The 16,489-nt window shown below is 36.8% G+C and overlaps 2 protein-coding genes across 2 annotated transcripts; one reads left to right on the forward strand and one right to left on the reverse strand.

Moving 5' to 3' along the window:
• Nucleotides 1-47: 47 nt before the first annotated feature.
• Nucleotides 48-4,673, reverse strand: dctn3 (dynactin 3 (p22)). Its single transcript, XM_065246381.1, has 7 exons — nucleotides 4,515-4,673; nucleotides 1,929-2,013; nucleotides 1,748-1,834; nucleotides 1,419-1,502; nucleotides 1,254-1,312; nucleotides 879-938; nucleotides 48-499 (listed from the first exon to the last, which is right to left on the reverse strand). Exons 1-7 carry the CDS (start codon nucleotides 4,614-4,616, stop codon nucleotides 413-415), a joined length of 564 nt encoding a protein of 187 aa, XP_065102453.1. The 5' UTR covers nucleotides 4,617-4,673; the 3' UTR covers nucleotides 48-412.
• Nucleotides 4,674-5,502: 829 nt separating this feature from the next.
• elovl4a (ELOVL fatty acid elongase 4a) lies at nucleotides 5,503-15,654 on the forward strand. The gene is made up of 7 exons (XM_065246382.2): nucleotides 5,503-5,869; nucleotides 6,546-6,636; nucleotides 6,917-7,104; nucleotides 11,953-12,033; nucleotides 12,377-12,548; nucleotides 12,657-12,784; nucleotides 14,029-15,654. The coding sequence occupies exons 2-7, from the start codon at nucleotides 6,570-6,572 to the stop codon at nucleotides 14,338-14,340; spliced, it is 948 nt and encodes a 315-aa protein (XP_065102454.1). The 5' UTR covers nucleotides 5,503-5,869; nucleotides 6,546-6,569; the 3' UTR covers nucleotides 14,341-15,654.
• The last annotated feature ends 835 nt before the right edge of the window (nucleotides 15,655-16,489 follow it).

Consider the following 16,489-nt stretch of genomic DNA (forward strand, 5'->3'; position numbering starts at 1 on the left):
ATGTTTACCAGATAGAAATGATATAAAAATGACAAAGACCACATAAATTGTATTACTGAAATGTTGCTTTATTGGTTCTCACTTTTATTATGTTTTTCTTCACAAAAAACCTTTTGAGGGTAAAAAAAAAAACAAAAAAAGACCACCCTCACAACTTCTGGAATAAATAATAACAAATACGAGTTAGAAAAATCCCAATGCTTCACTAATGACAGAATATAGGCTGAAAATAACTTCCAAGCACCTTATACTACTGAAGGATTTAGTTTATGTAAATATGAATTCAGTATTTTACTAAAGAACAACAAGGTTCAAGTAGGAATGACTTTTGTTTTTATAATGAATTATATATCCAATAAATAGACATGACAGAAGCAGTTTTTAATGAAATATCAGTCTAAACATTACTATCCTAATCTATCTGCTGGCCTTGCTTGGATCCTTCCAGTGTTCGAAGGGTTTCATCCCACTGTGAGAACTGTTTTGATAAAAGAAACATCTGCAAAAGGGTTAAGGCTAGCAAACAGTTTGTTTAAAAGCAGTACCACCGGTTTTACAGACAAGGCTTAAGGCTAGTCCTAGACTAAGACAAACGTTTGAGCTGTCTCAACAGAAAATAACTTGCACTGGTGGCTTTTAAAATAAGCCAGTGCCATTCATTTGTCTCAAGATACATATAGTACTGTCTTTGTCTAAGGCAGGTTTATAAAAGATCCTTAAACATCTTAATGCCTAGTCCTGGCTTTAGCTAAGCCTTGTCTATGAAACCAGGCCCAAATGTTTTAAAATGAGCTTGAACTGATTGTAGCTGCAGGAAGTTTTGGCCACATGATAAGCAGAAATGAGTTATTCTTATCTCTTACTGCAAACAAGGATACCATTTTGTTGTATTCTTCAAAAAGCCTTTTCACTTCTGAAGACAACTCTTCATTCTTATCCTGTTGAATTGAAGCAGAGATGAAAAGATATGAGCAGATCAGATGCAAAAGCCACTAAACACCACCTACGTTAAAAATAACGAATGCTAATACTTTCGCCTCAAATCCTCAGGCCATTGAGAAATACTGGTTTGTTGGAAGAACAGTCTGATAACGAAAAGCTAATTTACATGAAAACATATTAGGCGCACTTAGCTGGTTTTGCATTGAGCTCTTTATATGTTTGTAAAGACTATCAGACTTGCACATAATCATTAGGTTATCAACTTTAGGCATTTAAAAAAGTGAGAACAACAATTGAAAGTGATTTGTTACCTGCTGTTGAATGTGGATTTCAGACAGTCGCTGCACTTTAGTGGTCAGCTCTGGAACAGCTGTCAAAGTCATGAGGGAAAATGCATTTATAATACTGGAAGAATTGGAAGAGGGCACAGCAATATTCAGAATAAAACGATGGATGTTAAAAAAGCTAGATTTGACCTTTTATGTGGTTACTGTCCAGAAGAGGTTGCAGATTGTGCACCTGTTCCAGTAATGCAGCCTGGGAACGCAAAAACTCTTCCTCTGTAGGACATAGGAGGATGAGGAGCTTTATACATTGTTCAGTTTGCTCAATTCAAGAAATCTACACACAAAGCATGCATGCAATACATTTAAGTGGTTGTCCAACTCTGAGCATGATCTTATATTTTTCACTAATGTTGCAAAGACTACCCATCAAACTATTGGTTCAAAAAACAATTTCAGTTAGGCTTAGTTCTGATGTCCAGTTGAGAGCCACTGCTATATATAATAATCCAAGTACTGACCTGCTAAAATAAACTCCAATTTCATTGCATCTGGCACAGCTATGAAGTCTGTGAACTGAGGATCCAAATACTTCAGCAAATCTTCAACTGAAGTAAAAGAAAATGAACAGCAGGTTACATAAAACATGTATATTATTGTTCATGTTCTGATGAAGTGTTGGTGAGGTCTGCAGGCTCTCACTTTTCTTGTGAAGGATCTTGACTCGCTCTCTCTTGTTTGCTGTATTTGCAAGAGCGGCACTGATCCTTGTGAGTGATTCAGCACACTGGAGGAAGAAAGAAAAAGTTCATTATTACTTTTATTACTTACAAATGATTTAGTTTAAAGCAAAAAAGTTCAATGAATACTACTGCTAGTTTATAATATCACACCACATTTAGGGTTGCAACTAGTGATGTTAGGTTCTTGAACGAATCGTTCTTTTGAGCCGGTTCTCAGGAAGTAACCGGTTGAGCCGGTTCGCAAATCGAACTGAATCGAACTTTAGTTTTCGGCATAGGTTCCGGGTTGATGACGCAGGACGCACAGCCGAAATAGCACATCGGACTCGTAAAGACCCGAACGAAGTTTGTCGATGATTGCCGAGGCGAGGATTGCCGACGATTCTGACGGATGAGTTGCCGACGATTCTGACGGATGAGTTGCTGACACTGCGTGTGAATCACCGAGGATTTGAACGAGCCTGATACGCGAAGTTTTTTTGTTTTATTAGTTTCTTGATATGTTTCTTTTATTAGAAAGCTTTAGTTTGATACGATTTATTTTGCATGCAAATCATTGTAGTTGTTTAAGGAAGACCAATGAGTTTAACACACAAGTTTATTTATTATTATTATTATTTTTTTATTATTGCTTAAACAATCATATAAAAAACCAAACCAAAGTTTATTTATTATTACACAAATCCGCAATTGTGCATCAGAGTCTTTTAGGAATCTTATTCAAGTTGTAGGCTTGTCAAAACTGGTCAATTATATCTGGCATTTACTATTTATTTATTATTTATGATCCGCGATTTAAACTGTGACCACAAACATTACTAACTTGTGAATGCAAGGCAATAAATCAGCTATGCCTTCACAAAAACAACTTTTTATTTAAATGTTTTAATGTGTTGACACAAACGACTTTATTTGAATGTTTCATTGATACAATAAATGCGTAGTAATGTAATTTCTTGATGACGTCAGGAACCGGTTTTTGAACCGGTTCAATGAGCCGAACTGTCCGAAAAGAGCCGGTTCGCGAAAATGAATCGGACTTTGCTTCACTAGTTGCAACATTCTGGGAATTTTCAAGGTTGGAAACTTTACATAGGAATATATGGGAATTAAGGGAAAATAAATAAAAAAATAAATACAAAAATGAAATTACATAAATTTGTTTAAAGCTTCATTGTGCTGTGTAAGCTAGTCTGTAACAAAAATGTATACATTGTAAATACAAATACACTGACTGAGAAAACATTTAGGTTAGATCATTAAAAAAAGTTATTTCTAAAAATGACATCACTCCCCCTATCCTCTATATCAGTGTTCGTCAACCCTGGTCCTCAAGGACCCCCTTCCAAAAAGTTTTAGATGTCTCCCAATTTAAAACACCTGAACTAACTCATCAGACTCCTTCCAGAATGTCTCCCTAACAAGCTAATAATTTAAATCAGGTGTGGTAATTAAGGAGACATCTAAAACATTCTAGAAGGGGGTCCTTGAGGACCAGGGTTGAGAAACACTGCTCTATATAACTCTTAAGGGGGTAATTCCCCTCCATTTTTCAGGCCTTGACTACCACATAAGCCCCGCTTGCTGCATTTAAGTCAAAGGACAACATCAACTGAAGTAAGTTGATCAGTCAAAATGTCATTTTTATAAAATGTTATTTACATTTGTATTACCTTGCATGCATGTCTGCTTATGACCAAATAAACTTATGTTTATTTATGTTTGTATATGAAATAGTTTATATAAATATCCCTAAATTTTCAAATAATTCCTGTTATGTTTCCAGATTGGAATATTTATTTTCCATATCTTTCCAAAATTCAGTAAACGTTCCAGCCCTTTGCCACCCTAACCACATTACATTTTAAAGCTTAAACTTTCACATTATGGGAATTAAACTTTCAACATTCACAGAAGTAGGTTAAGCAGTTACTTATTTTGTACTTAATACTAGTGGCAAAACAAAGTAAACACAAAACATGAAATATCTAGTTAAAAAGAAGAGGCAGTGTAAAATGCAAGCAATGTACCAGCTGTTATTGTTCACTTCTGTATTTCACAGCATATGAGAATACTGGTGTGTTTCAAGCACATATTAAATGAAATTTCTAAAATAAAAAAATAAAAGCACATTTAAATTGATACTTTCTAGAAAAAAATCAGCTAAGATCAGCTACATTATGACAATACAATGAGAAGTGAGTGTCTTCACAGGTGTACTGAAAAAGCAGAATGATGATGCTATACGTTTTCCCTTTGTTTGATGATCAATAATACTTAGCACAGAGATCTGATCTGATCTGCCACACCCTTAACATAAAGAAGAGTTACACAATCAAAACATCTGTCAAATGCCAGCGTGCGATGTCTTACACAGCTGATGCACACACTAACCATTATAACTATTAACGACGAAACAAAATACAGATATGATGATGTAAAAGTCTTGATCTGTCAAAACAACATGAACCGTCAAGCTCTCAACCACGATCATGAGAAAACGATCCTTATGTTTAGAGCCAATCTAACGTTAACTGGAACTCACCTTTATTGGCTTAGTGTTGTTTTGTCCTCTTTCTCCATAAACGCGTTGTTCGAGCTCTTGCAAACGAGCGTCCAGATCCGCAATATTGTTTTTGCCCTCCATCTTATTTTTCAGTGGCAGCTGTATTATAAACCGGAAATGACGTCGTCTTCTTCTTCTACGCAGCGGTTATGGGACGCCTCATCATCAGCGCGTGCTGCCACCGCACGAGTCCTTCATTCAATGAACCAGTGAAGAGAAAGCAGAACTTCTCCAGTCTGATAATATAACAATTTATTCCAACATTTATTCATTTATTATACTTGTTTATTGTTCCATTGGAAAATCTTTTGTAAATACTGTATGAAAAAGTAGAATGTTCTTAAAGAAATTGCTTCAATATTTAGATTAGGCTAACTGGCTGAATAAATTACATTAAAATGAGATTTTAACTATTCCCTGACCAGAAGAATGTCTTTAAAACGGTAATAAGTTGGAATGTAGCATCTCAAGATAAAATAATTTAAGTGATTCTTTCCCTGGATATTTTTAACGCTGTATTCATACTATTTACCGTATAATAAAACAATAGTTAATTCTCGTAAGGCTAATAATCAATGAGCGGTGTGGGAAGATGCAGGAATGTATTTGTGTATATCACACCCTTAAAGGGATAGGTCACCCAAAAATGAATGTTGAGTAAAATCATTTATTCATGTTGTTCTAAACCTGTATAAGAGTTTATTATTTAATTTTGATGAACACAAAATAATATATTTTCAGTAATGATGGTAAGCACACAACTGATTGTAACAACTGACTTCCATAGAAGAAAAAATATTTTGGAAGTATTGTGAGGAATGATGAAGATATTTTGATAAATGATGGTATGCACACAGTTGGCGGTACACATTGAATTCCACTGTATTTGTGTTTCCTACTATAGAAGTCAATGGTTACAATCAGTTGTGTTCTTACCATCATTTATTAAATATCTCTACTTTTGTGTTCATCAAAATTAAAAAAAACTCATTCAGGTTTAGAACAACATGAGGGTGAGGACATGATAACAGAATTTTCATTTTTGGGTGAACTATTCCTTTAAGTCTACAAAGCTTTACAGAAAAGTAATTGCACCTGCTGTGGCGCATGCGCAGTTATTTGACTCTCATTCATTGCTGTGTGTCTAGGGGAGCGACCCAAAAGCCGCAGTGATGCCAGCTTAGGATGCTCGATGCTTTAATTTTCTATACCTGTGTATTTGCGATAGGCATTTAAACAGATCCGAATACATTTGGGACAAGAGTGTTGTTATTCGCAGTGTGTCGTGTGACCTTGCGCTGAATGTCATTATAAGGGATTTTAATCTCGCTACGGTAAGAAATAACATGATTTTGGTGGGCGGTTAAGGCACTACATGTCTGTTAAATACCACATCTATCATGCTGGTTAGTTTAGTTGTGCATTGCATGTGTATATGAGTATAACTATATATAGGGTGTAATGCTTTAAAACGATTGCGCGTCTATTGCTGTGTGCCGCAGCGTCACGTTTGCGCACGTTCTTGATTTTTGTAATGCGTTTCTTATTCATTTTAGTTTAAACGATTTGTTATTTGTTTAGCAAATTAATCGTCCGGATGTGGCCGTGATGGGGCCTGCCAAATAAAGATGATCATATTTGGCGTTTTATAAAAAATAAAGAATGGGCCGATCCTTGATATACAAGAAGTAAATTTAGTTAGGTGTTGTCTGATGCAACTGTATGTTTTCATTTGTCATATGGTCAATTAGATCGTGCTCAATAGATATGTGCTGACACATGCTGTCCTGGTCTTTGTGCTGAATTAAACCCCCCTCGTGCGTACCCCACCTCCCCCACCACCATAATAAAACGCCATCCATACATCACCATAACAAACCTATCCCCAAACTTCATCACCACCACAGTATTAAAACATCGCCACATAAAAGTGCTTATGTAACCAGCAAAAAGCTTTCTGTTTCATTGTTACTGTAACTGCACCAACGTATATTTCATGTGTTTTCTTAGAAAATTAGGGATTCAGTTCCAGAGATGGACGTTATAAGGCATATAATCAACGACACCGTTGAATTCTACAAATGGAGTCTTACCATTGCAGGTAACTGATGGCCTCCGTTGAATGTGATTCATGATGGGATGGTAGCAGTCAGATAAAACCTAAAGTCATGGGTTTGATCCAAATCTAAAACATTGAACAGCAAACATTTGACAGATTATTTCATGCTGTGAACGTAATGGCAGATACTACTACAGTATATAATTTTAGCAACTACAGATTTGACTTATCATCTTAAGATAAAGAAACACTGATATCAGGACACTATAAGGGATTGTGGATTAACGCATCAGATAAATGGGTCTTCATGATTGTTTTGTAGACAAGCGTGTGGAGAAATGGCCTCTGATGGACTCTCCTCTCCCCACACTGGCCATCAGTTTATCCTACCTGCTCTTCCTCTGGCTGGGGCCAAAGTACATGCAGGGCAGAGAGCCATTCCAGCTGAGGAAGACCCTCATTGTCTACAACTTCAGCATGGTCATCCTTAATTTCTTCATTTTTAAGGAGGTAAGTTTACCCAAAATGCCTAGGTCTACAGAAAAAACAACAACAGTAAAGACAAAGTCCTTTAAAGGAAATCGCATCACTCCGCCGCCATATTTGCGCAAAGTCCCTCTCCCAGAGGATTCAAACAAATATACAGGATTTCGGGGAGACATGTGTGAGCGTTATTTAATGGACCGCCTGGATCGAAGAAGAAAGCTGTAATGTTTACATCGGTGACAATGTTTCATTAAGATCTAAATGCTGCATTTTACAAAGTAAAGTCTTTAAAAGACGAATAAGATTTTTGCTCAAAGTACTTAAAGAGATTTTTTAACGTGTTTGTCATTGTTCTTATAAACTCAAGAGATGTCCATAAAATGATTTACTGATGCACACCGGTCTGTTGTTGAGACATTTCTACGCCCCTAAACATGACACTGCAAGTGAAACGTGATTATTTGCTTAATGTACTCTGGCTTTGCGACTGGCTCAAAATGATGTCATTGGCACAAGATGTCAGCTGCCATTTTTGAAACATTTCAGTTTCATTTTTTTTTTTTACAATGGAAGTCTATGGAGATAAGTCGTCCATCTTATTTACAGTCTTTGCCTAACCAGCCGTGACAAGTGACACTATGCATTTATCTTAGCAATAAGAGATTTAGGGCCCTATTTTAATGATCTAATCGCATTGTCTAAGCGATTGGTGCACAGTCTAAACAGGTGTGTTCGAATCCAATTTTGCTAATTTAAAGGGGACATTTCACAAGACTTTTTTAAGATTTAAAATAAATCTTTGGTGTCCCCAGAGTACATATGTGAAGTTTAAGCTCAAAATATCATATAGATAATTTAATATAACATGTTAAAATTGCCACTTTGTAGGTGTGAGCAAATATGTGCTGTTTTGGGATGTGTCCTTTTAAATGCAAATGAGCTGATCTCGGTACTAAATGGCAGTGTTGTGGTTGGATGGTGCAGATTAAGGGACGGTATTACCATCTTCTGACATCACAAGGGGAGCCAAATTTCAATTACCTATTTTTTCACATGCTTGCAGAGAATGGTTTACCAAAACTAAGTTACTGGGTTGATCTTTTTCACATTTTGTAGGTTGATAGAAGCACTGGGAACCCAATTATAGCACTTAAATATGGGAAAAGTCAGATAAACATGATATGTCCCCTTTAATGATGAGAAAAATGGTTTATATGCCCAGCGCACAGTCTAAAATGGTTGTTTCTATGCTCGTAATGAGTAATGGGTGTGTTAATGTGCATTAAACCAATGAGAGTCTCAGCTCTTTACCACTTTAAAAGCCAGTTGCCGATTCCCTATTTAGATGGCGGAACTTGTAAACTAACAAACTAAGCAGGGGAATGGAAGTAAAATTAGCAGGCTTGAAAATGTATGGAGAGCCTACATGATGTGTAATTTAAAAAAAATAATTTACTAATATGCAAGAAAAGGTTTGTACTCGAAAAATGCTTTATTTCTAACAATCAGGATATAAAGAATTTACAATTTCAGCACTCGGACAGCGGCGTGTTTTAAAAAGCATAAAAACGGTTCCTATCTCACCATATCCACAGGTACAAAGTCATCACATACAATATATCTGTGGGGTAGCATTTAAAGGTGCATTGTGTAATTTTTAGAAAGATCTCTTAACAGAAATGCAAAATAATTTACAAAACTGTATTATCAGGGGTGTACAAAGACCTTTCGTAGTGAACTTTATGTGTTTATGACCTTAGAACGAGACCTTTTTATCTACATACAAAGAGGGTCCCCCTTTACATGGAAGTCGCCATTTTGTGCCGCCATTTTTCGAGGCTGTTTACACTTGGCATTAACATGCGTTTTCGTCGATCGGATCACAAGTGGACGACGTTAATGCCAGGTGTAAACGGTGTTCAAAACGTTTTGAACGCGTCCACTTTCGACCACTTTCAACCACATTCAGAGGTAGTCGAAACCACTTTCGATCGGATCGCTTTGGAGTTGCGGAACGCAATGTGGTTGAATGCGTTCGAACAGCCACATGCGACCGCCTTCTCTCCGCCCATTTATCTAATCTGAGGTATTAAACACTAATTTTACGTCTTTTTTGACTTCTGCCGTGAACATACGGTGAACAGCGCTATTTTTAGCCTTTCATTGATAAAACTACTGTGGGGTGTTCTCCGTAGTTTCGTTTTGAAAGCGTGAAAGTTGCGCGATCCTATTTCATCAATTGCGCTGAAAATTCAGAGAAAGCTCCAACAAATAAACGTACAAAACACTGTGCAGCATGTATACTTGCTAAACAAGCAGCGGGCTCCGACATAATATAAGTTTGCGTCCATATAAACTCATAATTACTCCCGCTCGCGTTTGAATGACAGCAGAGAGACTCGCCCACCGTCTCACAGACCACCCCCTCACAGTATTCAGGACAGATGCGGTCGAAAGTGGACAAAAGAGACGGATTTAAATACCAGGTGTAAACGCAATGTGTCTCTCTCATCCACTTGTGATCCAATCGATGAAAACACATCTTAATACCAAGTGTAAACAGCCCCTTCTACAGAAGCCCTTAACGGACACATTTTTTACTAAGTTGTCTCCGACAATGACATGTTTGTCCGGTGGCAGCTACCGTAGCTTCTCTATGTGTTTCAAAAGTAATGGTGAGCAGTGGACTACCCTTTTTGGTTGCAATTCGCAACCTCCCCACTAGATGCCACTAAAATTTACACACTGCACCTTTAAAAAAACATTTTAAAATAAATGCAATATTTGCATTTGTTTAAAGCAAAACTAACCAGGCACAGCAGTTGAAGCAGCTCTTTACATCTTCTAACTTCTCATAATCGGTGCTCATTTATATCCAATAATCTTTTACATTTTAATCCTTAAATTTGTCATATTTAAAAACGTTTCTGTGATGCTGCGAATCCATGTGTGTGATAAGCAAACCCGTGTTGTGATCCCATTTACAGGCGAATATTACTAATGTGCTCTTTAAATAACAAAAACAATATTGCGCAATTGACTTTAGAAACGATCACGTTTCATCTATCTTAGTTGCATACTCAGTTTGGGCTTATCTAACAAAAATTATTATACCAAAACAGTGGAAAGTGACTGCTTCACAACATTCTCCTATAATGGCTTAATGTAAACCTTGAAGAAGATACAGAACTTGACTTCATGCATTTCTGTATAAGAATAATTCCTAACAATTACATTTAAAGGCAGGGTAGGCAGGAATTATCTAAAAAATTTTTTTTACAAATTTGTTTAACCTGTCTTTATATACCAATACATAAGTAAAATGTAAGTACTCTGAAAAAGAGAGTATAAAAATCGAGTGTCTGTAGACCTCTCACCACTGTTTTAAACACAGCTCATTTTTCCATTCACTCCACCCCCCCTTCTGGGTTTCTTCTAAAGCCACGCCCCCAAAACACATGAACGCGCGACGCTGACCGGCTCTGCTGGGAGCGCGGTGCATGTAGTAACATCATGTCACAATCACATGTAATAATACACCTAACTTTATCACTATGAATATAAACGGATATGATGGCTTTTAGTACTCACTATTAAGCCAGTGTTTTGCATGGAAGAGTTTCCGTGATGAAAGCATTGTTGACTCTGATGAGGACTACACTCCGGAGACAATACCACTACCACATCGTCGACTCGAGGAAAAGCCACGCGATATTTACTCTCGTTTGATTGCTTCGTTTATTCCTTTGATTGCCTTTGCTGACTGGATATGCAGGTACTGTGAGTTCTGAATGCACTTTCTCTGGCATACTTTTGCTCTTCCTGGAGTGCCTCGTGCACATTCAAATCAATCGGGTGTGCGCATGTGTGGGCAGATCCCATATCAACAGGGGTGGTGCCATGGTTGCGAGAGAGAGAGATAGTCGTGCAAGTCGTGAGAGTTCAACATACACTTGAGTTTTATACTCTCTTTTTCAGAGAACTTACATTTTAATTATGAATTTGTATTTAAAGACAGTTTAAAAAAATGTGTAAAAAAGTTTTTTTGATATTTCCTGTCTATCCTGCCTTTAAGCACATAATTCCAGTCTATTATCAGATAATAGGCCAACCAGAAGTTAGCGGGACACTGGTTTCCCCACTAAGAAGCCCATTAATTTTTCTCTTAGACTTTTGGATTAGCACAAAAAATAAGCTCAGTGTTAACAAACGTTTAATACACTGACATGTTTGTCCAACAAGATCTTCACAGACACAACTTTTATGAATTTTGTCTAAATGCGTTTACTAGAAATGAATAGCTAACCTGAGGCTAAGTGAACTACAACACGCTCACATCAACGTCATCACCACCACGCTTCCATATTTCAAGCTTTATAAACTGTAAAAACTTGCTTCCGGTAATGGAGTCATCTTGGACTCACCCGATTCATGTGAGAGTTTTAGTATAGTGAGCGGTAGGTATGTTGCACAGTGACTCTCGTGAATCATGAGTCCGTTGTTCCCTTTAACTTACTTTCAGGTTTTGCCTACAACAATGTGTCACAAAAACAGGTTGTTTTTAAAAACCTAGATATGCTTCAATAGTTTAAGTTAGTTAATCTAATTTATTTGAATTATAGTTAACATTAATATTTTATCACTGCTAGTTTTTATTAGTGGTGTGTAATTGTCCTTCATAGTAGACAACACATCCTATATTCAGTTTCTGTTTCCTTGGTGAAAAAGCACTAAAATTCCAAAATAATCTTATTTGTAGTATCAGTAAGGAATAGTAACATCATATTCTTCATGTCTTGCATGTACATAAAGTATCAGAAATGTGTTTGAGACCTTTCTAATGCATGTCAGTTAATGACTGTGGGTTTTTAGCTCTTTCTTGCAGCAAGGGCAGCCAGCTACAGCTACATCTGCCAGCCTGTGGACTACTCAGATGATCCTAATGAAGTGAGGGTGAGTTTAATTCCTGGATAAAGCCGTGATGTGTCTGAAACCAGACCCGTGATTCGGCTCTCTAGTTACTGGATCAAAGTCATCTGTCAGAGCCGGATAACCTGAGAGTTCAGTTTCACACTGTGATGTGCCATATGGCTTTTATCCTACAGTACTGTACCTGCAGACTATACATTTTATCACTACATGTGGCATACATTTTATGAGAATTGATCCCGTGAGCTTGGTGTTGCTAGTGCAAGGCACACCCACTGTCATGAGCATTTACAGCAGGGTTATGCGATAAATCGATTTAAACATTTATTTTCCAACTGTCTTTTAACACGGTTTATATCATTTCCAGGTGGCTGCAGCCTTGTGGTGGTACTTTATATCTAAAGGTGTGGAATACCTCGACACTGTGTTTTTCATCTTGCGCAAGAAATTCAACCAGATCAGCTTCCTGCATGTCTATCATCACTGCACCATGTTCACTTTGTGGTGGATTGGCATCAAATGGGTTGCCGGCGGACAGTGTAAGTGTTTAATAAGCATGCACCCTACGCAGTGTAAACAGATATTTTATATTTAGTTGTCTTGTATGTTACATGAAATGGTTTACATGTACTTTCATCTGTTTTCAGCATTCTTCGGGGCTCATATGAATGCTGCCATACATGTTTTGATGTACTTATATTATGGGCTGGCGGCATTTGGTCCAAAAATCCAGAAATATCTGTGGTGGAAGAAATATCTGACTATCATCCAAATGGTAAAGAGTGATGTTTCAAGCAAAACTGTGAAAATTATGTGAAACGTTAGGGGATTCTTCAATTAGGAAATGTGATGTAAAAACAGCTTTTAACGAAATGAATGTGATTATTTTTTTAATAATTATAATTAAACTGGTATATTGTGATTGTATAATTGTGTTTTCATTTTAAACGCCAGGCTACATTTTTACTGTCGAGTTAAAGAAAGAAAACTAAATATTTCAAAATTATTTGGTAGAAAGTGCACAGGTACTGGAACCACCACCAGAAACCACTGTCCACATTAATGTTGCCGTTAAACCACAATTGACCCTAATTTAAAGGAAAACACCACCGTTTTTCAATATTTTACTATGTTCTTACCTCGACTAGACAAATAAAAACATCCCTATCTTTTTTCAATGCGTGCACTTAATCTTTGAACAGCGCCTCGTGAATGTGTTAGCATTTAGCCTAGCCCCATTCATTCCTTAGGATCCAAACGTGGATGAATTTAGAAGCCACCAAACATTTTCATGTTTTTTCTACTCTTACATGAGTAGTTACACGAGTAAGTATGGTTGCACAAAATAAAACTTTTGTTTGGAGCCATAGGAATGAATGGTGCTAGGCTAAATGCTAACACATTCAAGAAGCGCTGTACAAAGATTAAAAGTGCACACATTGAATAAGATAGGTATGTGTTAATCCATCTAAGTTGAGGTAAGAACATAGTAAAATATTGCAAAACGGTGGTGTTTTTCTTTAAAGGTGACATAGAATGATTGAACAGAGTATTTATCCTTGTTCTGTGATGTGACATGTAGACAAAACATTTTTTGTTTGGGTCTGTAATGCCTTAGAAGCTTCCTAAAAACCTCTCTCAGATAGCTCTATTAGGGTGGGGGATTTTGGTGGTTTTGCACCTATTTGGCTCCCCTACTGGCTTAACTTGCAATCTCATTACTGATTGGCTGACTTTGCTGCCACTCAAAAAATGTAGCCAATTATTTTAAAGTGGAGGGGCAGTGAGATGCCTGTGATGTAATAAGCATCAGTTTTTCAGATTGGGCCGTTTTCTGGCTGACATTTCTAAAAGAGGAATTTCTATGAGACTGAGATGTTTAGCATGTCCAGCACTTTTTGTATGTTTGTGAATGCGGGTAGACTACCATTATTCAACAAAGACAAGGGAAAAATGTTTTTTCATTCTCTGAGACTTACTTAAAAACTTTCTGTGAACTTCTTTTAACCTCTTCTGCAGGTCCAGTTTCACGTCACCATCGGCCACACCGCTCTGTCGCTGTACATCGACTGCCCATTCCCGAAGTGGATGCATTGGTGTCTGATCGGATACGCCCTCACCTTCATCATCCTTTTTGGGAACTTCTATTACCAGACGTACCGTCGGCAGCCCCGCCGCGAGGTCACGTCCAGGCCCGGCAAAACCCTTTCCAACGGAGCCTCTAATGGAGCCCTGGCAGCCAGTAATGGAAATACCACCAAGATGGATGAGAAGCCGACAGTGGCCGAGACCGGAAGGAGAAAGCGGAAGGGCAGAGCAAAGCGTGAATAAATCAAGAGCAAAGAGACGAACACAAGCAGACCTCCGTGCAGATGCATGAGAGATGACAGTGCCTCAAAGCTGTTTCTTTAGCATTGCTCGGCTCAGATCAATCCAAACTTGTTACGAACAAACCGTATGCCGAGCTTCTGCAGCAGAGAGGGAGAAATATGAGCTTGGGGATTGCGAAGCTAGAAATAATCTGATTAATTTATGAGAGGTTGTTTTCTGTATGGTGTACATACTTCCTTATTACCCGTTACCTGTTATTTGTTACATTAATCTATGTATCTGAGCTGTATCTCTTATCATTGTAAAAGGATTACAAAGAGCATTAATGATTGTTAAGATCGTAGTTTTATTACAGTGTGGGCCAAAAGTCTGAGACCACTTGTGCAATGCTTCTGTTTTATGTTTTTCAAATTGAACACAATCTGTCTTCAAATTATATTATCATATAAAAAATTGAGTAATCCATTTAATTGAATATTGAAGCTATGATTGAACTTCACAAGATGGAAAAGCTGATGATCACCATCAATTTGAACACAAATTTGCTTATTTGATCAGTGGCAATGCCAATTTCATTTTATGTCATACAGTAGCTTTTCTTTATTTTCCAGACTTTAGGATGTCACACTGTTTAGTTTATTTTTTACGTTTTACATGTAAGGTGTCAGTTAGGTGTTCAGCCGTTGGTGTAATATTATGAAGCAAACTGACACAACAAAAATCCCTGCTGTTTCTTTAAGAATCAGGGATGCACGCATATCGAAATTTCTGTAATCCAATTACTTGGCTTGTAATCCACATTACGACCCGTATTTGTCTGTTGTGCATTTAAATTCTGGAATTGTACATTTTGGGGAAAAAACTGACTTTTGTGTGATAGAAAAGTTCAGTGGCTGTTTATTCTCCTATTTACCTTAAATATTAGCCACATCAGACCAATCATTTAAATGAAAATATAATGTGCATCCCTATTGAAAATATCTTTTGACATGCCCAAGAAGTAACTGAAAATCAGTGATAAGAAGCTTGAGAAAATGATATTCTCATACAATGTAAAAATAAATGTTGAAATATGTTTGTAGCTGTACTTTTGCATTGTACATACACTCTTACAATATCAGAGTTTTTCATTTTGATCCAAATCCCAGAATCCATCATCTGTTTGTCTTAGGTTTTTTATAACGTTGTATATTTTGTGCAATTTTGTACATTGTGCTTTTAAAAATCTAATATTCATCAATAATTATGACATTTTTTAAATAACAAATTTCTGTATATAAAAAAATAATAAATCAACCGCCAGTGCATAATGAATGTTGTGAATGTGATTGGATTTCTAAAAACAAGAACCTTACACACTAAGCTTAACTCATGAGTTAACATGATAAAGTTTAATATATTCAATAATAGTATATGATAATGATTTTACAAAATGTATAAAACAGCAGAATGTGTGTGTGTTAGGGTTAGGTTATTTAAAAATGCGGATTATTAAAAAAAAGGAATATAAATAAGCCTAAACTTATGAACAATATACAGTACATATACAAACACTAATGAAATATAATTTTTTTAATCTAAAAACTTTTTGTTAAATTCATGAACATTCTCATAACCCTAAGTAAGATTTAGTACAGAAAAAAAGTGCTTCATAAACTCTTGTCTCTGATAAAGTCTGGTCTGTTTTACATTCTCAGTTCTTTCCCAGTGGAGACCTCTTCTGTTTAAAACAGATCACCCACATGATCACACAGAGCCACAATGATTCCCATCTCTCATTTCTTTCACAACACCAATGGATGAGCTGCACCAGTTCTGTGCCCCGCCCCCTCGGTCAATCACAGATTACTGAGGACCAATCAGAGCACTGCGTCTCCTCCTCTGCAGCAAAGACAAAGGTTTCCACGGTAACTGCACAAACCTGGTTTAAATGCAGACTTAGCTTATGGGATTTACCATCTGCTGGGGAGCCTGCAACATGTTAAAATTGTGCATTTTTTAACCCAGTGGATAATAGAAAATATGTTGAACATAGCAAATAATGTAGTATGAAATAAAAAGTGTTTTGGAGTATGCAGACTTATTAAAATGATAGTAAAGTGAATTCAATTTGAGTCATCATCTCAGTGTCAAAAAGTGACCTAAATTC

Source organism: Paramisgurnus dabryanus, chromosome 13 (genome assembly GCF_030506205.2).
Source record: "Paramisgurnus dabryanus chromosome 13, PD_genome_1.1, whole genome shotgun sequence".
NCBI lineage: Eukaryota > Metazoa > Chordata > Actinopteri > Cypriniformes > Cobitidae > Paramisgurnus > Paramisgurnus dabryanus.